General features: G+C 41.4%; 1 protein-coding gene and 1 long non-coding RNA gene across 6 annotated transcripts in view; one reads left to right on the top strand and one right to left on the bottom strand.

The window, feature by feature from the left end:
* IFT88 (intraflagellar transport 88) overlaps positions 1–24988 on the bottom strand; it is a 41437-nt gene that overhangs the window by 4192 nt on the left and 12257 nt on the right. For 3 of the 5 annotated variants that reach the window (XM_029048022.2, XM_029048020.2, XM_007664087.3), the window contains 14 exons: positions 24835–24949; positions 23916–24147; positions 22145–22215; positions 21119–21205; positions 16802–16901; positions 16189–16197; positions 13735–13821; positions 12589–12775; positions 11407–11515; positions 9856–10006; positions 8077–8192; positions 6297–6349; positions 4957–5022; positions 4176–4282 (listed from right to left, as the gene is read on the bottom strand). In XM_029048022.2, the coding sequence (XP_028903855.1) occupies positions 4176–4282; positions 4957–5022; positions 6297–6349; positions 8077–8192; positions 9856–10006; positions 11407–11515; positions 12589–12775; positions 13735–13821; positions 16189–16197; positions 16802–16901; positions 21119–21205; positions 22145–22215; positions 23916–24147; positions 24835–24949 (1490 nt within the window). The remainder of the gene's footprint in view (positions 1–4175; positions 4283–4956; positions 5023–6296; positions 6350–8076; positions 8193–9855; positions 10007–11406; positions 11516–12588; positions 12776–13734; positions 13822–16188; positions 16198–16801; positions 16902–21118; positions 21206–22144; positions 22216–23915; positions 24148–24834; positions 24950–24988) is intronic. The other 2 variants (XM_001516370.4, XM_029048023.1) reach the window with 1 other exon arrangement.
* Positions 1–24988, top strand: part of LOC114805846 — a 32037-nt gene that overhangs the window by 6145 nt on the left and 904 nt on the right. The window contains exons 2-6 of the long non-coding RNA XR_003753895.2: positions 5711–5795; positions 11721–11891; positions 14882–14975; positions 22738–22777; positions 23674–23782. This is a non-coding gene — a long non-coding RNA (uncharacterized LOC114805846). The remainder of the gene's footprint in view (positions 1–5710; positions 5796–11720; positions 11892–14881; positions 14976–22737; positions 22778–23673; positions 23783–24988) is intronic.

The raw sequence follows: 24988 nt of genomic DNA, 5'->3' as shown, positions 1-24988 counted from the left end.
GATGAAAGCACATCTTTGATCAATTTTTAGAAAACAAAATTCTGTAAAGCTCTTTATATAAAATTTGGAGAGTATTCAGACTAATTCAGTTTGAGCTCTTAAACTTCACCTGTTACAACTTGTTCATTTAAATAATGTTTTCTTTCACAGGAAAAATAATTAATTTTGAGTTCTACCTCCTATAATAAAAGCAATGTTAAAGTTTACCAGCAAGTCTACTTTCTTGGAACAAAACAACCATTCTAAACATCTACCATCTGGGCTATTTTTTAACTTTAGAGCTAATGCCCTGTTTGTCTATTTTTCAGAAGTGTTAGGATGGTGCATGAGCACTTTAATGTTTAATTACATATCCTTATTTTCATAGCACCCCACTCTGATTATACAAACATGAGTGGTTGGGGCCAAAAATACGTTTGGTAAATTGCTATTTTGCAGCTGAAAATAAGCACCTGAACAAGCTTGGGGGGGTCAAATCATCATCATCATCATCATAATGATAAAAAATTGTGGTCTTTATTAAGCAGTTATTCTGCGCCAAACAATGTACTAACCATTGGGTATATATGATACAGACAGACACAAAAATTAATTTTACACTAATTTCAAGATATAACTTGCACTTCAAAAAAGGGGAAAAGTTAGCTCCTTGGATCAAATAACTGAGATGTCAAGAAAATGTCCTGCCACAGTCCAGAAAGCTCCTTTCCTCTCAACGTCCTTGTCACCCCCAGCTGTGCAGCAATGACATACTACCACGGGAAGATTATTATGGAGAAGGACCAAATGAGGACTTGAACCCCGATTCTAATTTCCATTTGATTTTACTTTGCTAATGCAGTCTTATATGCTAATGAAGAAGGGCCAAAGTATTTGCTCTTCAGCATTCTGGAAATGACCCCATTCCAAGATGCTAGACAAGAATCAAACAAGACATACCACTTATGAACTTTAACATACCCATCCTCAGGACCATTTTATATCTGTTTATTCAACTGTACTATTATTTACTTTGACTCCTCTATTGTAAATATTTTTATGTCTGTCTCCCCATTAGAGTTGAAGCTCCTGTGAGCAGGGAGCTTACCACTTCTCTGTTTTGGTCCTGCAGGTGCTTTGCCCCAAGTGGGCTCTCGATACCATTATTACTACTACTACTATTACTCCTATTCATTCAATAGTACTTATTGAGCGCTTACTATGTGCAGAGCACCATACTATTACTGTAAACTGGTGCCGTACTAGACCGCAGCCTCCTGCAGTGTCTAAACAGTCCGGCCACCAGGGCCAAACTGCTCCCCGCCTCCCCACACCCCTCTCCGGGCTCATCTTAATCTGCTCTCCTTCACTCGCCAGGCCCCAACTAATGGCCTGCGCCTCCTAGTTCCCTGGCCCAGCCTGGCCTGTCCTCCCTGCCCTCCCCACCCCGCAACACCAGTACTGTCTCTAGGCCAGCGCACCTGCTTCTCTTCTCGGCAACAGGGAACCGAAGATGGCCTACTGCTGCGGGCTCAGCCACCTACAGACCCACCCTGTGTTCTCCCCTGAGAGACCCAAGCGGCAACCGATGGGCTTGGCCATGAATCTGTTGTCTTCTCCTTGCTGGCAGAATCATCCCCTCCATTTCCTCTCCCACTCCCATGAGGTTGGCTTCCCAGAGATGGCCCCCACAGAGGGGCAGGAGGCCGCCCTCCCCTCAGCATATTCTATGGAAGTAGTGGTGACGGTGCAGCAACAGCCGGAATTGGCTTAATCTCAGTTGTCCCAGTGAAGTGGTCGAGCCTCCACTGCCACTGAACACCTGGCAGGGCCTGACTCCACCACTCAGACAGGGCAGATGGGGCCGGAGTGTTGGCCACCAGCGGCCCAGTTGCGGCAAAGTCGTGTGCCTTTTTCCCTAACTTGATTCGAGGGTTAAGACATAGGTTTTGATCAGTCTCATGTAAGGGCCACGTTGTGCTGCGAGGTGTTGATGAAGTATTTGTCTGCTGCACAACTATTTGCACACCACAACTGTGGTCTTCAGAGATGACCAGCCAGGAGGCATAGGCTCTGTCAGTCAGGATCAACCATCTGACGTCTAGTGTGTGCCTCATCTGCTTTGTTTCTGCTGCACACCTTGGGGTTGGCGAGTTTTCTTTTTGCATAAACCCAGTTTGGAGGATGTTTCCCCTTTTGGAATTTTAAACTAAAAGAGGCTCTTCATGTAGGCCACAGTCTATTGACCAATTCCTCAGAGGCATTTACTAAGCATCTACTAGATGTAGAGCAATGTGGTAGTGTTTGGGAGAGTACACCAGAAACAAAATCACATGTTCCCTGTCCTCAAGGAGTTTACAGTCTAGTGGGGTAGACAAAAATTATTGACAGAGAGTGGGAGCAAGCAGAAGAACGAGTATATAACAGGTGATAGCTGATTAAATTACTGAATCAATCAATAATATTAATCATATTGACCAGCCTCTTGAATGTATATATGAAATATATATATATATATATATATACACCCATATATACATCTTCCAATGACACACTGCATTCAGTAATTCTTTATATATTCAGCTATACGTGCATCACACATTTTAAACTTTTACAAGCAAAAAGACCCATTGTGTTTGAAAGTGACAAGCCATGTTAGAAGCTGTGGTAGAAGCTTGGCAGCGGATGGAATGGAGTCCTGGAATGTGTTTGCTGCTTTCTTTGAGTGGAAAGGAAAGCAAATACTTGGATAGCAGTGCTATAAACATTTTCTGAAATAAAAAAGCATTTTGAATTTAGTAAATGGAACTGAGTTCTATAAGACTAATTTAAGGGCCAGAAGCCTATTTGACTCAAGTGCCAGAGACAAACTCTATTTCTGAAATACCGATTAACTCTATAAATGCATTTTTTTAATTTCCTTTTGTCTATCAATCATATTGACTTGCCCTTTCCTCTTCTGTTCTCACCTTCAAATACTGCCTGTCACCATGCTCTGCTCTCCCTCCTCCTCATCCCCTGCACCCAGACTGTTCAGCTCACACTCACTCCTTTACTACAGGATTCCTTACATATAGGAGAAGGGATCTGTGGACCTGAGACATTCTCCAGTCGGAAAAGAAATGCATTGATATTCTTTCTGGGACAGCCAGGAGGGATTTGGATGAAGACAGTCTCTTCCAAAGCTAATCAGTACTCAAAATGCATAATGCTACAAGTTTTGAGCAAAGGGGGAAAATGAATGGTATTATTACTTAGTACAGTTAGGTTATAGAAAGGTCTTAGGCAGTGTGGCCTAATGGATAGAACATGGGCCACTCTCAGAAAGTGCTCAGAGCACATTTGCTTACATGGAAAGTAGAGAACAGCATTTTCACATGAAGCCCAAATTTTAGATTGGGTCTTTCCCATTTATTATTGATGCTTTATAAAAGTTGAGGGAATTAGTATTTTTTAATTCTTTACAAGATATAGTACCAACAGCCATGTTAAGAGCAGAGGCACTCCCATTAAAAGGATCAAAACATTATAAAAATATAAAGAGCTCCTTGTTTGTACTAGTCACAGTTTATGCTGCATAGTGAAATGTGTGCTACTGCTGGAACTGGTAACGGCTCCCTACTCCACTAAGGAACCTACATCTTAAGAGTTTCAATTTTTTATCAATTGATGGTCTGACCTCTTGAATAGAACCTGTGATTTATTTCACGTTGGAGAGAATCACACACATTTGTCTACGGCAAAACCACCCTCTGTGGTGGCTGAACCTCTTTGACTCATTTCTCGCAGCAATCTTTTGGGGTGGAATTGAGCTTTTTCCGCCCAAGGCTTGGGAGTCAGAGGACGTAGGTTCTAATCCCACCTCTGCCACTTGTCTGCTGTGTGACCTTGGGCAAGTCACTTAACTTCTCTGTGCCTCAGTTACCTCATCTGTACAATGGGGATTAAGACTTTGAGCCCCATGTAGGACAGGGCCAGTGTCCAACCTGATTACCTTGTATCTACTCCAGTGTTTAGAACAGTGCTCGGCACATAGTAAGCATTTAACAAATACCATAATAATTATTATTATTATTACAGGTGAAAAATCAGTTTGGTTTTCCTCCAGACGTGCCATCAATGACTCCTACGAGCTTTGACTTGAGAGAGTTATTGAAACAATTTCCAGACATTACTTATCGTCCTATACAAGATACCTGTTCCCTCATTTCTTTCATTTTTTCCACTCTCTTGAGTTTGGTTGCATACTCTTGAACTTCTTTCAGTCCGATATCTGTGCAGAGCCGAACTAAGAACCGTAGACCTAAATTATGTGGGAAAACACAGTGAGGAAAAACACACCCGCAGTGCTGCCTGAATGCAAAAAGAAAGTAAGGCTTGGCTGCTGCTCTTCCCCCAGACTCTTGGAGCCTCCCCTTCCCCAGTACCAAAGGGAAGGAGCCTTGTGAGCCTGCCCCCTTCAACCTTCCCATCCCCTCCTTCCCCTGCACCCCCTGCCTTCTTCACCCAGCTGTTAGGAAGCAACCTGGTGGAGCTGTCTATGTGGCCCCAAATCTGGGGCATGAGGGGCAAGTCCCGGGCGGCAGATTATTTGATTTGGGCCTCCAGAGCTTCAGGGAGGCATTGCGGAGTGGGGTGGGGGCCGACTGGCCACATGCGCTTGGAGAACCAGTGTGGCCTAGTGGAAAGAGCATGTGCATGTGAGTCAGACGACCTGAATCCTAATCCCAGCTCCGCCACTTGTCTGCTGTATGACCTTGGACAAGTCACTTAACTTTGCCAGCCCTCAGTTACCTCATCTGTAAAATGGGGATTAAGACTGTGAGCCCAATGTGGGACAGGGACTGTGTCTGATCCGTTTATCTTGTACCTACTCCACGCTTAGTACAGTGCCTGGCCCCTATTAAGTGCTTAACAAATACCACAGTTATCATTGTTATTAGATCTGAATGCTTCTCTACAAGAAATGTCACTTACATTCAACATTTTCTGGAAATTTTTTATGGATCTCCTTATAGGTATCCAGAGCTTTTTGGTAGTTACCTACAAACGAGGGACAATACACATAAGCATTCCACAAAAATAGATTCTAGAAATCACCAGAGCTCAGAATAATCTGAATTTCAACTCTGTTTATTACAATACTTAAACATTTTACTATGGAAATCTGGCCTCATATTTGCCACGTTTAAATCTGCACCAGTTTTACACTGATCTGGCAAGGGGAATTTGAAAAGAAAATCTATTTGAACAGGATCGAATGGGAGAGATGTTAAGAGAAGTAGTTATTAATAGTTTTTGCTTATAAAAACACTCAATAGCCTGATTCTGGGCTTTAAACTGAAAACTAAAGTAGACGTGATCATTCTCTCAAGTCACCTATAAATATATTTTAAAATTATTTCTATGACAATTAGACTCTAAGTGGAGCCATAATTTTAGTTATTTGGGAAGGAAATGGGAAGCAAACAGTCCAACAGTCAATAAAATGGCCTGTACTCTGCATTTTAGAGGTTCACTTCCAAATCCCCTTAAAAACTCACTCTTCCATAAAGGCCAGGAGGATTCAGAGCCCATGCCTAGACTCCCCAGGTGCTTAAGGTGCAGCAGCGGCATCCCTAACAGACTTGACCCAGCCCCTATCCTCAACATGACAATTAACAGAGACAAGATAGACAAGGATGTCCACAATGTGGCTTCAACTAGGTGCTGATTTTTTTTTTCTATGCAGGCCAAGGCTCAGCTCTCCTATATCTCCTTCAGGGGAAGCTCCTGAAGAGGGTGGACTCCGAGCTGTAAATGAGAGACTTTGGCTGGTGAGTAGAGCTGGGTGTGGAGATAGAGTGAGTATAACAATATCTTAAGTTGAATTTTTTAAACTTGCACTTCCTCTGCTTGGTTGTCTGACTTTCTCATGAAATGTTTTCATTCGCTGGAGAAAAGCAATGCTGGTGGCCCCAAGAGGCTAAAATTTGAAACCAGGCAGGAGCAGTCACTTGACTTCAATTGGCTGTCCCCAGGCCCCAAGTACAGTGCTCTTTTGGCCAAGGCAGAGGCGAGGATTTCTATATTTAATATTGGCGAACAGAAATATTTCTGAAGAATTAGGATTCTGTGGGAAGGAGAGCAGCTGGCTTTCAGGCATGACTTGTGCCATTTTCATCTGTTTACAAAAATAAGTTCTAGGTATTTATGTAAAGCATAACATTACTGGAAACCTTTTATTCACATATCTATGTCACTAGCTTTTTTAAGGCATGTACAAAACACATGGGTAAAACAAACATGAGGAAAGAGTTTTAAAAAAAGGGCCTCACCACTTCTTCTGTAGCAACTAGCCACCATCAGCTGCCATTTCACTTGGGTGGGACTGTAAAAAATGGAAAAATAAGAGAAAATAACTTTGTGCCCTACATTAATCTTAAAAAACTAAATGCAGATCTTAATCTGGAGTCGCTCTAGATATAATAGTCTACAAGGGACAGTCACGTTCAGGCACACAGACACAAATTTCACCACATAAAAGGCCAACTCTGGCCAGAAGAGCAGTTCACTCCTCCACTTGTCATCATGTTTGTACAGATGACAATATAGATTCAAAATAATGAAATATGAAGATAGTAAGAATGAATTGATGCTCCTAAATGGTTACTAACTTTGTCATAAAACACTGTTGTAAAGTATAATCCAGTTTTATGGCAAGGTGCTGTTTTCCTCTCTTGCATTTCCATTATCTTTCAAAGTATTCTTACTGCAGTGGCTATTACCCAGAACTCAGAGATTGCCGGGTACACAATTTGAACACCACAAAGAAAAGAATGGTGTCCGTATATCTGGAATTATCCACATCCCCTTGAGGATTTTTTTTAATGAAATATTTAACACATTAATAAAGCTCCTATTTTACAAGTTGCATAAAAATGAGTTTCCAAGGGCTAATAATGCTATTGATGACTAAAACAATTTTGGTACAAATCCAAAGCATTAAAATAAATGTCAATGAAGTCTGTGTAGAAGAGGAAAAATTTCACGTACTTTTTAAAAATCAATTAGGCAAGCATTCTTACCTAAATTAAAGTACTTAATTATTTTGAAGTAGCTCTCATCAGGCCTCATGGCTGCTCATGGCTGCTAAATACAACCAACAGATGGCTCTTTTCCAAACTGACATGTTGCAATTCTCCTGGGCTCTCCCTCCCCTCCACCACCTACCTCCTATCCTGGGCTGGCTGGCACATGGAGTTATCTTACCCCACAGCCCCCACCCAGTATCAAAGTACAGGTGGCCACTGGGGTGATCCAGCAGGGTTGGAGGAAATTAATCTGGGTATGCCTCCTTGAAGAGGTGAAGATGGGGAAGCTGAAGTCAGGTGGATTTGAAGGGGGAAGGAATTTCAGGCAGAAGGAAAGACCTCAGCAAGGGGTTGGTGATGGGAGAAGCAAGCTTGGCCTACTGGATAGAGCCCGGGACTGGGATTCAGAAGGACCTGGGTTCTAATCCCAGCCCTACCACTTGTCTGCTTTGTGGCCCCAGGCAAGTCACTTAACTTCTTTGTGCCTCAATTACCTCTTCTGTAAAATGTGGATTAAGTCTGTGATCCCAATGTGGGAACTAGACTGAATCCAACCTGATTACCTTGTATCTACCTCAGCGCTTAGTACAGTGGTTAGCACGAAGTAAGCACTCCACAAATATCCCTGCCCAGCCCCACTCCCAGGAAAAAAAAAGCAAGATCAAGGCAGGTTTTACTTTGACCTAAGTGCAGAAACATTACGAATCTGGGAGGCCCAGAAATTCAGTTGATGTAAAATGCCTGTAATTCCCTTCTGGAGCAAAAGATCCTCTCTCTACAAGGAAATACTGTATCCTTTATTATCTCCAATTTAGAGGAAAGGAGGAAAAATATACACAAGGTGAGAACCAGTAAAGCCGTGGCTCAAACTCCCGGTGCAGGAGGCAGTGTGCTACTCTGAATACACTTTCATGTTTTTGAGAGAGTCTCTGCCCGGGAAATGATCTCATATTTTGACTAAACATGAACTAACCAAGTTTAGCCAAGTTTGATTAAACATGAACTAACAACAATCATCACTTACCGAATAAGAGCAGCTCTTTCAAAGTACTGAATGGCTTTTTCACAAAACTGGGTGTCAATGTAGTAAGCTCCAAGCCATTCAATGACTTCAATGTTAGAAGGTAAGTACCGATAGGACTGGGAAAATATAAAAGGTAAAGGAACACAATTTTAGCAATAGATAACATGCTTATTTTACTCTGAGAATTCCTTCACACTCATTTAAGTTGCTAATCCTTCAGATGCCAAAAATCTGAAACATATAAATGAAAGCAATGTATCTTTATACTTATTGACTAATAGGTCCTTTCCCAACATTTATTAAAATTCACAAGAGTTTTTTGTGAGCTACCTGAGATGAGTTTGTCACATTTTTCTCTTCTCTGGACAGTACATATTCTTTTAGAAGCAGTAACTCCATTTTAAGATATGGACTCAACACTTCACCCGAAAACCCCCAAAATTAAGTTAATATATTTCTTCTGTTACTCCCGGGTGTAGATGAATTCTATGTTTTGAACAAATTGGGCTGTGAGTTCCTTAGTTCATGAATTTTTACTCTCAGCTAATGAAGAATATCACCACATAATGGCATTCTTTGGGATGCTCTAATTCAAGCTCTCCAAACAAATCATTTTCTAGTACAAATGAAACGATTAGGGATAATCCCTTCCTAATAAAAAATTTTAAGGAAGTTAAAAGTTCTGACAGTTTGTCACTGAGGAGGTGAAAATAATCTCTTAAAGCAAAGGCAAAATTGCTAGAGACTAGGACCAATGTCCATAGACTCAGGCTACCTGGGGACTGTGTTGTCAGAACAAATGCACCAATAAGATCTGCTCCATTAACCCTTCCAACACCACCGACGGACAGTTCCACATTGAGCAGCTTGAGCTGAGCGCAGAAACGCTTTATGGATGGCTCTTGACCCATGTCTCTTTTAACTGACCTTGATCAATCACACGGCAAGCTGGATCATTAATAGGTCTAAAAAGATCCCAATAAAATTATTTTTAAAAATTTTAATTCACCTGAGAAAATGCTAATTTTGTTTTGAAAGGAAAATGAGTGGGCCCTATGAATTTTTTTTCCTTCCCCAAAAATCAAACAACAAATGCTATCTTTCCAAATTGTTACTGCACTCTTAAATCAGTAATCCTTATGTCCTAGAAAGCATCAAGTCATCTTGTGCATTACACATGCTCCCAAAAGTTTATAATCGTTCAATTTATTTTGGAAAACACTATGTGTCTACCAAATCTGTTTCACTGAACTCTCCCAAGTGCTTAGTACAGTGCTCTCTGCACACAGTAAGTGTTCAGTAAATACCACTGAATGACTGAATGATTGGTTTAATGTGAAGCATTAATGTGAATGATAATATAAACACAGTATTTTAGTGACGTACAGTCTTATCTCAAGCAGTTCAGGATTTATCTGACATAATGCAAATTCATATTCACCTTGTCTGCTTAAATCATTTTTCTCATTTCTCATCCTAATTATTACACTATTTCTATCAGAAAATGCATTTTTCTTCCATAAAGTTTTAATCTACTTAAAAATACAAATGTCTAATTATTTCTTGAGCACCCTTCAAGCATTTTTCTAGTTTCACAAGTAAAAAACCTTCAAAGTCATCTTTTTTACTTTATTTCCAATCAACCAATCAATCAGTAGTGTTTATTGAGTGCTTAGTATGTGCAGAGCACTGTACTATGCACTTGGGAGAGGAACAACACAATAGAATTTCCACAAATACTACTAGATATTTGGAATTCCAGTAGAGCTGCATGGCTACCTCATAGTAGTACTGAAATGCCTGGGATTTGTCCCCTTCGTTGTCATATAGTTCTCCTAGTTTGGCTAAGGCACGAGCATCTGTTGGGACAACACTGATCAGCTGCATCAGCCACTCTATGGCCTGGTTGGGATCTTCCATTATTTCATATCTGGGGCATCTCCGGTTAAGGGAAATACATTTCAGTTAGTAAAATCACAAAAGCCACACAAAAATGGAAGTTTTGTATTCACCCAAGGTACCTTCTGGTGAGTAATTACCAGAATTGAGTTACAATGTTAAAGTAAATTGTTTGCTGCCAAGCTAGTACTGTGAATAGCAATTCTGAGGGACTTGCCAGGGAATGCTTTCCTTTTAAGTACAGGAAACTTTTCACTCTACAACCACCCCTGAAACGCTCCCACAAATCCCACTTCACCTTTCCTCCTAGACATTTGGGTCTATCACAGAAAACCTGTGAAAGAGGAAAGAGAGTTCCAGGGAACCCCCGAGGCGGGGTTGGATCGCCCTGATGACAAAGCCTGCAGGTTGAAGTTCATAGTTTGCTTCAAACAGCTATTCCGGACTCCGTGTTCCAAGCTCCCCTGCAGAACATCTTCACAACTCTCCTGAGTGCCTTGACTATATCATCCCAGGAGATAATTAACTCTGCTCGAGTTCAAGCTCTTTCTGGGGAGGGAAGATATCGCTTCTTATTCTGTAGTTTCCGAGTGTACATAGTGGGTGTTCGATAAATGTAACTGCTACAAATACTAATGAACTTGGTTGAACAGATTACATTTAAAATAAAATTAGGTAATGTTAACCAATAACTACAAGAGCATGAGATACTGGATAAATTATTAACTAATTACTAATAGCAATACTAATTAGTAATGAGTCACACTCTTCCACTATTTAATTTGGTAAACTAAAGAGCCCAGAACCCTTGCGGCATGAAAGAGTTAATAAAGCTTCTGTAAACTGAGTCAGTGGTGACCTAAGCAGCAGCATGCTTAGTGGATAGAAGACGGACCTGGGAGTCAGAAGGACCTGGGTTCTAATCCTAGCTCCGCCATTTGTCTGCTGGGAGACCTTGAGGAAGTCATTTCACTTCTCTGGGCCTCAGTACCCTCATCTGGAAAATTGGGATTGAGAGTGTGAGCCTCACGAGGGATGGGGACTGTGTCCGACCTGATTAACTTGTATCTACCCTCACCCTTAAAACAGTACTTGGCACATAGCAAGTGCTTATCAAGTACCGTAATTATTATTTATTATTGGAATGCGGTTTCCCCATGAGGTTTTTGGGCAACAGTCCCTGTTTTCTAGCAGAAGCGAGTGGACTGGACCTGTGTCGGAGCAGGATTTTGGGGTGGCTTCAGCGACAAGAAGCTGAGGACTGGAGTTTACCCTACTCTGGTGCTGGCACCACATCACAACATGCCACCATAACACTGCCACTCCAGGCTCCACTCCAGCTCAACTCCGGCCCCATAAACAAAATGAAATTTGCTCCATAACTACATTTGCTACTCTTCAAACTAACACACGATAGTTTTAATAAGATACAGGTTTGCTATTTGGTAAAGGACTTGAGCACTGTTTCGTAAAATCGCATGAAGTTTCAGGAAACAATCCAAAGCCTCGTCTAGTCTGTTTAACTTCTTATATGTTAAACCTACAAGAGAAAAAAAAAAGGAAATGACTGACAATTAGTTCTCTCATAGTAACACAGGTTCAATTCTCTCTCCCTTTCGAACTGTGAGCCTCATGTGGGACAAGGGCTGTGCCTGATCTGACTGTTTCACATCTACCCCCAGCACGTGGCACATAGTGAATGCTTAATTAATGCCATTATTATTAATATTGTTCTTCAATTCCAGATTACTTGGGCCTGATGACTAAGTTAATGGATCAGGAAGCCCCCTGCCTCTTCTTTTTTGTCTACCATCCATCCTGTGGCCATTTCACTACACACTCTCAGACAGCGGGCAGAGAAAGAGAAAGGAACTAAGTGATTTTGTTTCTAAGAGGGGCGGCCACACCAGAAGAAGGTACATCGAGCAGTGGGCTCCGTGAGTTGTCCTTCACTGGCAGTTGTTTCATACAGTGCTGACATGGGAAATATTAAAGATGGTGTATATGAGGAGGAAATGGATACTTGCTCAGTACTTCTGAAAACACAATGATCAATTCCTGCTACTAACAGAGGAAAAGGGAGAATACTATTGCTTTAGTGGCTTCATAATTTCCTTGAGGAAGATAAAAGAGGAGTTTGGATTGTTTTACAATGTCACTTTCTGATGGCATAGTTTTCTAGTTAATTTTGGGGGTTGGGATTCCTGTGGGGGAGAGTGTGACACTAAAGATAGTGGACTGAGTCCTGTGAGAGGGACACAGACACCAAAACTCAAAGGGCAGACGACTGACATAGATTATTTCTTAGAGCAAGAGTTAGTTCGTACATTCATTCAGTCAGTCATATTTATTGAGCACTTACTGTGTGTGCAGAGCACTGTACTAAGTGCTTGGTAGAGTACAAGACAACAATAAACAGATACATCCCCTGCCCACAACGAGTTTACAGTCTAGAGTACTTCCAACAGATCATTTCTGATTATCAGGATCTCATTATTTTACTTCCAATCTTCCAGCAAATTAAAATGCTCACAGATAAACATTTGAGATAACATGCTAAATGAATAGCTTGTGAACGTAATCACAAATTTTTAAACCTCACACTTTGCTTACCAATATTGTAAAGTGCTTCAGTGCAGGAAGAATCATTTCTCAGAGCTTCCTTATAAAACTCAGCTGCTTTCTCATAATCTCCACTAGCAAAAATGGTATTTCCTTTATTAGTGAGTGCTGACGGGTTGTATCGATCAGAACTCACAGCCAAGTCTGCATAGTTGTTGGCTTGCGTAAACTCATTCTCCTATGTGGACAGAGCACAAAAATGCGTAAACGGGTGGTTCTTCATTCCGTATCTCCTCACTATAGGGGGCAGAAACCGATGCCCAGAGCAGCAGCACACGCCCCCTCCCCTCCAGGAATCGGGCTTTTGGGCACCTAGCAGAAGGCCTGCTCCCTAGCCTACATTTTGACAGTTGGGGAAAGGCCTGTTCCCAGGAGTCAGCCTCCAATCTCCAGGGAGTCTGGCTGGGAGAATTCATTCGAATTGTAATGGGAGCTCCCACCCCTGCTCTCTTACACAGCTTCCCTTACACAGCTTCTCTTACACAGCTGGAGAAGCAGCGTGGCTCAGTGGAAAGAGCACGGGCTTTGGAGTCAGGGCTCATGAGTTCGAATCCCAGCTCTGCCACTTGTCGGCTGTGTGACTGTGGGCAAGTCACTTAACTTCTCTGTGCCTCAGTTCCCTCATCTGTAAAATGGGGATTAAGACTGTGAGCCCCACGTGGGACAACCTGATTCCCCTATGTCTACCCCAGCGCTTAGAACAGTGCTCGGCACATAGTAAGCGCTTAACAAATACCAACATTATTCCCCTGGCACAGCCTCCCGTTCTAGGTCAGTTCCCTTCAGCTCTCTTGCTGGCCATCTATCTTCCTTAACTTCTCTGTGCCTCAGTTACCTCATCTGAAAAATGGGGATTAAGACGGTGAGCCCCACGTGGGACAACCTGATTACCTTGTGTCTACCCCAGTGCTTAGAACAGTGCTTAGCCCATAGTAATCGCTTAACAAATACCATAATTATTTATTTTTTATTTCCTGTAGGCTGCACAGCAGGTGGGCAGGGAGAGAGGCAAGAGGGGAGTGTATATGAGGAGGGAGGGAAGTGTCAGAAAGAAAATGAAACAGCATGACTAACAAAATTACCAAATGATCACCCCAGGTGGTGCTTAATTTGTAGGAGTATAAATGTAAAACTTACCAAATAGTAAAGAAATGAAAGATTTGTTGCAGCTGCACTCTTTACTCTACTGTCCTTCTTTTCAAACATTTTTAAAGTTTCTACAGCCTAGAAATGAATAAGCAGGTTACTTAAACTGTGAGAAAGCTACGCTCAAATTAACCTTTTAAGATCACAGAAGTGTATATTATTTGCATTATGTAAAGAGTAAATCAGACTCTGCCATTACTGTTAGATCCGAGTAGCTTTTAAATGGTAATCCACCTGAGGAAAACCCCCCAACTCTATTTTATATTCCTTTAGCAAAAAAGACAGCAGTCAGTCCAACGCTGATCTTTCCCTCTTGGAAAAATTAGCCACATCTGCAGAGTTTACAATCAATTACAATTAGTACCTCTGGTTAGGGGGAGAAGTGAGTTAAAAATACAAAAGGTGCTCCTTAGGCAACAGCTACAGAGGAAAAATCAGGAGAGAAAGAGTGATGAGAGGAGTCAATCAATCAATGATATTTACTGAGTGCTTTCAGTGTGCAGAGCCGTGGGCTAAGTGGTTGGGAAAGTACACTAGAGTTGGTAGTCGCGATCCCTGCCTTCGAGGAGCTTACAGTCTAGTGAGAGAGACAGACATTAAAACAGATTAAAATAAATTGAACTAAGGAGGATTTGTACGTAAGTGTTGTGGGGTGGGATGAGTACCTTAGTACCCAAAGACCCAAGTGTAAGGGCAAATGCAAGGCCCAGGATTTTAAAGAACCACCCAATCCAGCCCTCGCCACTCCCATCAAACAACTTTTTTGAATTCTAACCCATCTTTGAGACCCACATCGCTACACCAATGGTGAACCCTCACCACCCCCTCTAGGCTCCCTGCCAGCCTTCGTCTTCAGTGTGATATCTTTTTGGAGCTATTGATTTAAATAAGACTGTTAGGGTTGGCAGTCTTCTGAAAGCCTTGTGTATATGACTCCTTGCATTTATCCGTGCCTGGGGAAGGCAGGAGAGGTTGTTCGACTTGCCCAGAACGCCCTTCCTCTCTTCCTAACTTTGGGACTGTGACGAGTCCTCTCGGGATTTCCAGGAGACTGACTGCCCCGACCTCCTTCCTCCTTTCCCCTACTCTCTCTGCTTCTGCTCCTCAGCGGCAGCCACTTCTCTTTGTCTCTCCACAGAATCCCCCTTCTATGCAGGCTCCGTTACATCGAAAGGATGAGAATCCTGGCCTTCCTGCATCTCTTGCCACTACGGGTTTCTGAATCTAAGGCTGTAAGTTACCTCTCAACTGAAGGTTGCTTGAGGTCAAGGATTATGCCTACCTACTCTTTTGTATTATACTTTCCCATGCACTTACTACAGTGCTCTGCATTTGTACAAGGTTCTGCAGACAATATGTGCTCAATAGACACCATAACTAACTAAGATGAAATTGATCACTTCTCCGGCTCAAATAATTTACCTTTACACACTTGTGCTATATTCATATGCACAAACCCATTTAAACTATACTCTCAGGAGCTGAAGAGGGAATTTTATGATGTCATAAAAAGAGAACATTAAACCTAAATGTAAAAGAATATAGCATTCAGTATTCATCATTCTGCAAATACCAGCAGTTACTGCTACATTCCAGTAAGTTTGGAAAACACAACAGGCGGCCATCAGTCATTGACACCTAGTAATTTAACTTATTTATTTTGGTGTGAGCCATAACATATTTTAGGGTTGGAATTCATACTAACGATGCATACGGTTTCCACTACCAAAATGGTTATTATGAATCCCAAAAGTCAGTACAATCAAGAGCTGTTAAAGAAAACCAAAAGCAGTTTTTCAAAACAAATGTGATTTTATACTGACGAAAGCAGAGCTGATGGAATGCTTTTATTTCCTAACATTCTTGAATCCTAATAGAGATAAACTTTTCTACCTAAACCTAAAACTATTACACCACAAAACTCGCTAGAAGACCAAAACCAATGGAAGAAACATTCATTGGTTCAAATGTTGATTTTCTGAAGTTTAAGTTATAACACCTCTTACTAATGAGCTGTTTGGGTGGCCAAGTGAGCTCCTGAACAATGTTCCTCTTCACTATTTATAAATAAAATGCTACAAAGACTAATGTCTTTGAAAGAGAAAATAAAATTAAATAGAAACTGATAAAAATCCAAGTCAATAAGGCATTTTCATTCATTGCTCAAGCTGAGTGACTTAATCTAATGAATAATAAAAACCAATCCAATTTCAAATGACGATTTTTCCAGGGACACACTTTGCAGAACTTTCTGCTCATCTTCATCCTGCGTAGCTGAGTGGGGCTGTCTGTGTAGTGCACCACAGGCAATGGGTCTACACCCGGAGCCGTTTGTCTGATTAAATTACTGAAAAAAGAGGCAAGCCTTCTCTCGGACCTAGCATCTACTTGGGTTATTAAAATATCAGTGTACCCTGAGATCTAGTTTCTACTACTTATACCTACCTCTTCATACTTACAGCACGTAAACAAAAAGCAGGAGACAAAGCAAAAGTGGCAATGTTGAAAAGGAAGCAAAAATAACATTTTAAAAACACCATTAACCTAGTTGTATAATCAGACACTGAAAATGCAAATGAAACAAAGATTCTTGGATGGGAATGGCTAGGAAAACACATACCCATGCACATATGAGATCTTTGCTTAAATGAATCTCAGGCTAAAGAAATTAGAAAAGATAGCCTGCCCACCTACCAGAGAAGTTTGTCACTGTGTCAGTTGGTAATGCGATTTTTTTTTAAATAACTGGGGAAAAGGAGGGATTGCTTTTCCACCAATTTCTATTTCTGTTTTTTCACAAATTTAATACAAAACCAAATTCCAATTAAAGCCATTATTCAGGATTTTTTTTTATTTTGGAGAGATGCACAGTTATGGAATATTGTCCATCTACTTTATGAGATGAAATCCTAAAAGACAGCTTTTCTTTTTGCCATGGTGTAGCCAGTTTTTGAATGATTACAATTAATGTCCTTTTGGGAAAGCATTTTTTAATTTCACTATTTTGAAAAATAACTCTGAAGGTAGTCATGAAAAAAAATTCACGAAGAAAGCTTACTTGGTTAAAGTCCTTTTGCCTCAAGAAGGTAATTGCTTTGTTTATTTCCAAGTCGTTAGCTAGTTCTACATACTGAGAAGCCTTTACTACTTCAACACACCTACAACAGAACAGAAATAGCACAATTACCATGTACCATTATTTTGCATTAGCACTCTGGTCTTCATATTTCCACTAACATTTGATTCCTTCATCCAACCAACACTAATTCTGTTTCTTGTAAAAATTTTCAAACACAATTCCATCTGTCCCCCAAGTGAATTCTATATTCCAACTTCATTTTTTCCCTAAGCAAAAATGTGGTGTGAGATATCAGCTGTTCCTAAATGGCGTTGCTGCTTCTACTAGAGACAAGAATTACCATATAATTGTTGATTCCTTCCTCAATTCCTATTTGCAGTTACACACAATCCTTTTACTTTAATGCCTTTCCTTTTTTTAAGCAATCTGGTGGTGGCAGAACAATACAAAACTCAGTAAGCATCCAAAGTATTCTGCTGACGTGGACAAAGTTGCTATTGTTCGAGATGATGTGCAAAACATAGCTTGGAAAATGAAATCACAGGAATATCTTTTAAAGATTCACTTGAGACACTACCACAGACCAGCTGGCTTGAAGCCGGTGAGGCTCCAGCACAGAGTCGAACAATGAATTACGTCCCCTCTAAAACATGATAAAAAACCTACACGATAACTGAAAGGAAATCTAGGGGCCCAGAGGCTGCAAGTGCCCCAGGCACAAATACTGTAAATCTACCCAGGAAAGCAGCTCAAGAAGCATTTCAATGGAATGAATATACTTCCATTAAAGACTCTCAAAGTATTCTATGAGGTTTCTTTTCCTCTTTACAAAAACCTGGCCCGTTTCAAAAAACTTTTAAAAATATTAAACTAGATAAAATTATTTAAAATAGTATAAAAAACGTCGTCTCACAGCCAGTCTGAATGGGTCAAAAGACAAAGGATGCTATTTCTAAAGGGAGAAACTAGGGCCAACTGTGAATGAGTCGGCCTCAAACCACCTAAATGAAGGAATCATCAGGCTTTGTGGCCAGGTCAATGAATAGCCCTCATTAAACCTTTCCTTATTTCTGAACTTGCTAAATTGGATGCTGAATGAAGTATTTAATTATACTGAATTCTTCTAAAACGTGGGGGTTAAGATCCTGATGATTTAGGAAAACCTGTCCTATAGTAAACACAGCTTGATCAGGGCTATGCATAATAATAATTATAAATAAAAAACTCCAGTTGTTTGCTGAGAGTGAAAAAAGCCAAGGCTGTGCTGCAGTTCTAGTTCCAACCTTAATTTAGCTATACAGTCTGCCTTTGCTTTAACTTCTCCCGGGAAAATGGTGGATTACATTCACTCTATCTTGATGGGGTGCCCTGAGGATATATGAAGCTTTAAATGCTTCAGACACTAACCAAATCTAAACTACATCAAAAATAGTATAGTAATCCTGAGTCCATCCAGCCTAGTTTTTGTTCTGCAAAAATGGCAGCAGACCCTTGGAGGAACGGAGTGGTGGTTGTCAATCCTCCCTGACACCTAACCTCCTTTGCCTACTAACATGCTTCCCTTTTCCTTCCACCTCTCTAAAGTTCCCTTCAGGTGTCCACTTTGGACATCTCAACCATTAATTGGTCCAAAGCCTTCTTGAATCTATTGTACTACTGAACCCATAGGCCTCATTTTATGTGAATACCGCTGGATATTTCCTTAATTTTTAAACTTTTGACTCCTCTTCAATAGTTGATTTGAAAGTATCTGGAATTTTGGGTTATATAAGTAGGAAATTGTGCAACCCAAATAATTCCCTTTCTGCTTCATTTCAGTAGAGAAAATGAATCTGACTAAATACACGTTTAGTTCTTCAGCACACCATGCCCTCAGTGTATCTTAAAGCCATATTTTAGGTCAACTAAGGTTGCTCAGCAGAGCAACACATTTTTAGTCAGGCTTAATCATCCAGTCCCAAAGAGGTTAAGGTCACTTACTTGGCTTTCACTAGGTAAACACATTTTCATCCTTTGAACTTTTTCAAAAGCTTCTTAAATTGACTTTCATTCCAACTAGTCACCACTTCTCCTTGTTCACTGTATAAGCGGGAGCCACCAGGCTGGTGGTGAATGGCTCTCTGTAACCCACAGGTCAGGGGAAGAACTCAAGCGCAGCAGCCCCCTGCTATTTGGCATGAATGATTTGCTGGGCACAGAACTGAGCAGGCTATCAGGCCCTACCCGGGAAGACTTTCCCTCCCAAGGTTTTTCTAGGATTCGCTCTGCAACCAACCCATTTCAGAAACAGATCCACAAATCGAAGACTGCCTCAGGCTGACCCTGGTTGCTTCCCAGTTCGGAATCTGGCCTCCTGGCCAGAAAATCTTTCTGCCGACAACTCTTTGGAAATGCTCCTAGAGGTAGAAACTAGAGCGAGAACACGGAACAAAACACGATCCAAACCCTATAAACCTGTCTGGAGATCCACACAAAGCTGCTATGAATTGAGGGTCATTATTGTGACTCTGAGAGGGCACAGCAAAACAACACAGAGTCTGTAGAAGCAGAAACCATGCTGGATGTGCTCAGAATATGTCACACTTCCCAACTAAATGGAAGAGGACGAGAAGCTCACAGAGATGTGGGCTCAAAGTCCGCTGAGCTCAAGAAGACCCAACTGATTCAAGAATAACCCAGCTAAGGCAGGGTTCCACCCTTGACTTCACCATCCCACTTTCCTATGGGGAGAAAAGTTACAAATGATGAAGGACAGAGATGAGACTAAAAAGTCGCTCCCTAGAAATTCCACAAAGGAGAACCTACACTGTAGTGGGCAAGTTTGGGGTTCTTTCCACATATCTAAGTGCAAGTATTAATGAGCCATTTGCTCAATGAACTCTTCTCAGCTGCCCTTCTCAGGCTTAACCCAAGAGCGCTCTCCAAGATCCTAGAGCCAAAACTAAACTAAAACTTGGGAGCAGGGCAAATCTGGGCCTAAAGGCAGCAGAGGGAGGGGCCTGATGGGCAGGGTTATTATTATTATTATTATACTTGTCAAGTGCTTACTATGTGCCAAGAACTGTTCTTAATAATAATATACTTTTTTTTTTTTTAGTGCTAGAGTGGATAATGATGTTTTCAGCATCCAGTACTACTGGAGGTTGGGATATTTTGGTGCTAACTGAATGGCTGAATTAAATCTTTTCTCGGGGATGTTTCATTTTACCTCTTCAATACATATCTTGATACACATCTTGAAATCCATTTTACCATCCTTTCAGAGGCGATATGAATTTTAGGATAAACACAAATAATTCTGGAATTATTAGGGTTTTTTTTTTAAATTCAGGATAAAAGGCTTAATTTTTCTATTCAAAGCATTTAAATATTTTTGAATTTTACGTTAGTTAAAAAAAAACACCAGTTCGCTGACCTCCCTAGAGAAGACGCTGATAGGGACAGAGTGGTGGTGTCTGGGAGCCCTCTCTCACATCCAGACATTCAGGAGGTGAGAGTGGAAGGGAAAGAGTGGGAGAAAGGAAGCTTTGCACTCCTCAGCAGCAGAAGTGTTTTTCTCTTCATGTCACTTCCCAGCCCTACAGAGAAGAATCTCAACTCAGTAACATCCATGTCACTTCTTTTCATTTGAAGCAATCCTAAAGTCATTTACTTAATAGTCTAGTACTATACCAGATCTTGAGTCAGTTTCTTCCCACACTCAAGATGACCAGTTAATATATTAGGGTCTTGGGGAGGAGACTATATTAGAGTGTAAGCTCATTGTGGGCAGGGAACATGTCTTCCCACTCTTTGTTACACTGAATTCTCCCAAGTGCTTAGTCCAGTGCTCTTCAAACAGAAAGCACTCAAGAGACTGATTGAGGAGGAATCCAAAACACATGGAGGATAGGGTGCCAGTTTAGTGCCCTGCCCTTTTCGTCATATGTACTGGAAAAGCTAGACTCCCACTGGCTTCTTAAGCATGGTTCAACAGGGAGAAAGCACTTATTTCAGTGATTTGCACACAGTATGTGCTCAGTAAATACAATTGAATGAATGAGTATGGGAGAATCGGCTCACTATTTTGTATTAGATCAATTCTGCCCTGTTTCTTTAGGATTCCTGTACCTGCAATCATGTCAACTATTCATTCAGGTTATTATTTGTGCTTCATATGCTCTCTAAGTGAAATAACATTTCTACAATTTTGGGTACTGATTTTGTCACCAAAAAAATGAGAGTTGGCTCTAGAAACACATTTCATGATAGCAGAAAAAGACTTTATTAGTCTCAGAAATGCAGAGAATTTCTTACCAGTCATAGCCTACAGCAAATGACGTTTCAATTGCGGGAGCAATGAGTTTGGCGGCCGTCATGATGTATTTCTCTGCTAGGGCTTTTCTAGAGAAAGAAAAATGCATTGGATTTAGAAAAAGACCTGGTGACTTTACATGCTGAGTGCCCTCAGTTCTTCCACAATGCATTTTTTCCCTACACATGTTGGCTAGACCTATGTTAGGGATTTAAGGGAAAGGTCTTCCTAAACTGCAGGGAGAACACAACCCAACACCAGAAGAATCAGTTTGTGCACATGTACATGACATTGGTCCAAATGTGAATACTAGAGGACCGTTTTTCCTTAATGTGGGGTTCACAAAGAGCAGGAACCTCTTATTTCAGGAGACCTAAGTGTAATCATTTTCTTCATTAAATTATTATGAAACTATTAAGTTTAAAGAGTATCTATCCAGGAAAATACAGCAAAATGCAACTGATGCTGCTTCTGCTAAATCACACACAGGTCTGAAGCAGAGTTGTGATGCTTCTATTCTTCCCAAGAGCCTCTTGGGACAAAGCTTGGGGACATCCAGCAACAAAATGTGCTGCCACTGTTCCATCTTGGGCATCCCGGTTCCCAACCCCAGTGGGCCTGGAAGTCTTCTTCCTGGTCCCTTTGGGCAAACTTTGGAGTCAAAACTGCAGCTGGGAACCCACTGAGACCACCAGCCAGAAGTCAAAAGCAGAGAGAAGGGAGGGAGAGACTGGGAACCTGTCTTGTCTAGCCTTAGAGGTATCGTCAATGCAGAACTTGTGGGTGCTGCATGGGTGCAAGGGAGTCCCTACCCACCACAACATCCTCTGAGCTCATGAGCTGGGTTCCTGAGAGCCCGCAGCAATGCGAGATAAGCTACCCTCAATCTCTCCCCCCAGGGATGAATTAACAGACCCACAACGGCCATCTCCAACCCCCTGCACACAGGCTTTGGCAAGATATCACTGTAACAAAGTTGAAAACAGAATTTCGAGAACTTAAAGTATCAAGTCCCCACAAAGTGTTACCTTTCATGCTCCATTTGTCTTAGGTTATCATTTTTAATGGCTTCAATCAACAGATTAGTGTGTGAGTCATCCTGAAAAGTAAAATTGGAAGAAAGACAGTCTTCACTAACACTTTATCTGAGTAAACTGAAGTATAAAGAACCATGGATCAAGAATCACCGGGGGTGAGGGTTACACTCCAGCTCCAGTGGGAAGAGGTTGGGACAGAGAGACAGAAGACTCATGTTCTAATCTCCGCTCGGCTAGTGACTTACTGGATGACAGTGGACAGGTCACTTAACCAATCTGGGCCTCCATCTCCTCAACTTTCAACTGGGGAGAAGATAACTACTCTCTCTCTCTCTCAGGTGCTGAGCCCCATGTGGAACAGGGAGTGTGGCTGATCTGATTTGCCTTCTATATACCCAAGGAGTTAGCACAGCAGTTGACACACAGTGCTTAACAAATACCTTAATTATTATTGTTGCCAGTAATTATTTCTACAATCATGGACAAGCCACTTAATCTCTATGATTCAATTTTTTCATCTATAAAGTGAAAATTAAAATGTCTGCCCTTCACTTCTTCCTCTCTATCTCTTACTCATTTCAAAGGGATGCTGGAAGGAAATCTGTCACTGGACTTGGGAGAAAGGTATTTATAAAGCTTTAAGATATTGCATTATTATTTTTAAGAAACAGAAACTCAGTTATCTAAAACTGCTGAAAAGTGGAGAGAAAATAGGATCACTTCAGACAACTGATGGTTGGAACAAATGGTAGAATTTCTTAATACTGCGCAAACACACTGCCATGCCCATGAGAGACCTCTAATGACTGACCTATCCTGGACTTAGAACAGGTAAATATTATCAATTATTTACTTATATTAATATCTGCCTTGTTATTGCCAAATGACTGTAAGCTCATTATGGGCCGGGGATGTATCTGCTAATTCTGCTATATTGTACTCTCCCAAGAACTTGGTACAGTGCTCTGCATTCAATAAGTGCTCAATAAATACTACTGATTGATTGAAGAAGACAGGGGTATTAACTTGCTCCAGCAGAATGTAAATGTTTAAATGGTGGACTGTCAAAGCTGCTGATTTAGACCCCTACTGAGTGTGTGCTGAGGGCCTCCATAGGCCTGGAGCCCAAACCTCACAAACAAGAAGGGCGGACTCTTGCCTTCCGGTGCCGTTCTGGGCCCCATTCCAGATGCTGCCCCTTCGTCACTTTGAGATGGCAAGGAAAGTAGATGGTGGGCGCAAACCTCGCCATCAGTGTAGGCTCCTGCTTTTGAACTGTGCATTGTACTATGTGTTCTGCACATAGTAAGCGCTCAATAAATACTATTGAATTGAATTACTGGGCTGTGGTAGCAGCAGCAAGAGAGACTATTCTCCGGGCAACGAAGCAGCCCAACATGGCTCAACGCTGAATATACACTAAATTCAAGTTATTCAGTGAAAACCAACCAGCCACTAGTTTTCTTCCACTGGAGTCAAAGTTCATTGCATGCAGATTATTTAAAAACCTTTTTTCTTAGGTTCTAGAGAGGATACATCCAATCATCAGGATGGGCAGGTGATCAAATATTTCACTCTTGGAAGCAAAGGACTCAGCTCCTGGAAGGAATTTTCATTTTGGAGATGAAAGTGAGTATATTAGGAAGGCGGACAGCCCTCAAACGACACGAGCCTTTTCATTCTAAAAATGAAGAGGCACATTTCACCACTTTACATTGCCCAAGAACTGGGCTCTACAGGTGGAACGTTGAATCTTTCTTACACTTGGTGAAATGAATTTGTCATCCTCATCAATTTCCAATGGAACAGCAATCAATTTCTGGAAAGCCTTCTTCATTCTTTCTCGGTCCCCAACTGCAAAGTAGCTCAGTATCAAGTTGAAGCCTGCTTTCAGATTTGGGGCCATACCCATTATGTGCTCAAAAGAATTAATAGCATCTGAATATTGGCCAGTTTTAACGAAGGTCACACCAATATTTTGCAAGATTTTAATCCTAAAGAAAGAAAGAGAATTAGTATTTAGACTTTAATCCCACAAAGAACATGCCAAGGAGTGTCAGGCGATGCATGACACTGGCTGGACTTTTCGACTGGCCCCCAGGGCCAAGGCCATAGGGGCCCCCTGTCAAGAGCCAAGAAAAATCTCCAAGTGTCCACAGTTTAGCAAATATATTTCCATTCCCCAAGGTACAGCACACTGTGAGGAAATTTTTATTTCTTGCTTCACCCTGCCTATTCAGTGAGAGGGTCTCATTTCCTGGCCCTAAACCTTGGAGACCTGGTCAACTTCAAAGTGGTAGGGAGGTGGAACATGTCCTACTGCTCCCCCAGATTGAAGCTTTGCTCTGCCCTTCTTCCTTCCCACTGCAGAACTCATTGGGGCTCTAAACAGCATGGGCTAGAACCAAGGGTCCTGCTCAGTCCTGTTGCATCATTGATTCCATTAACAACAGAGCAACAGTGGGGGTGAAATAGGATTTCTTATAATCCTGAGGGGTTTGGAAGGGCAGGGACAAGAGCTGGGATGTGGGATTATTCAGGCTCACTGGACCAAAGGGGTAGGTCTCTGTAGCACAGGGTGGCCTGGTCACACCTGTGGGGCCTACGGCCACTAGACTACCATCTTCACCTGGTCTCTGAACAAATAAGGCTTGATCACAGTTCCCATAATAGTTACTCACCTCATTTCTTTATGAACACTTGGGATCTGGTCCAGAGCCATCCGATAGAACTTTATTGCTTTGGAATAATTTCTTTGTTTAAAATAGATATTTCCCATATTCACTTTCAGTCTCCCTGAGGGGAAAAAAATGAATAAATGATATTCTTTTCCCA

Source organism: Ornithorhynchus anatinus, chromosome 20 (genome assembly GCF_004115215.2).
Source record: "Ornithorhynchus anatinus isolate Pmale09 chromosome 20, mOrnAna1.pri.v4, whole genome shotgun sequence".
In the NCBI taxonomy this organism is placed as follows: domain Eukaryota; kingdom Metazoa; phylum Chordata; class Mammalia; order Monotremata; family Ornithorhynchidae; genus Ornithorhynchus; species Ornithorhynchus anatinus.
This window is presented reverse-complemented; position numbering and strand designations above follow the sequence as displayed.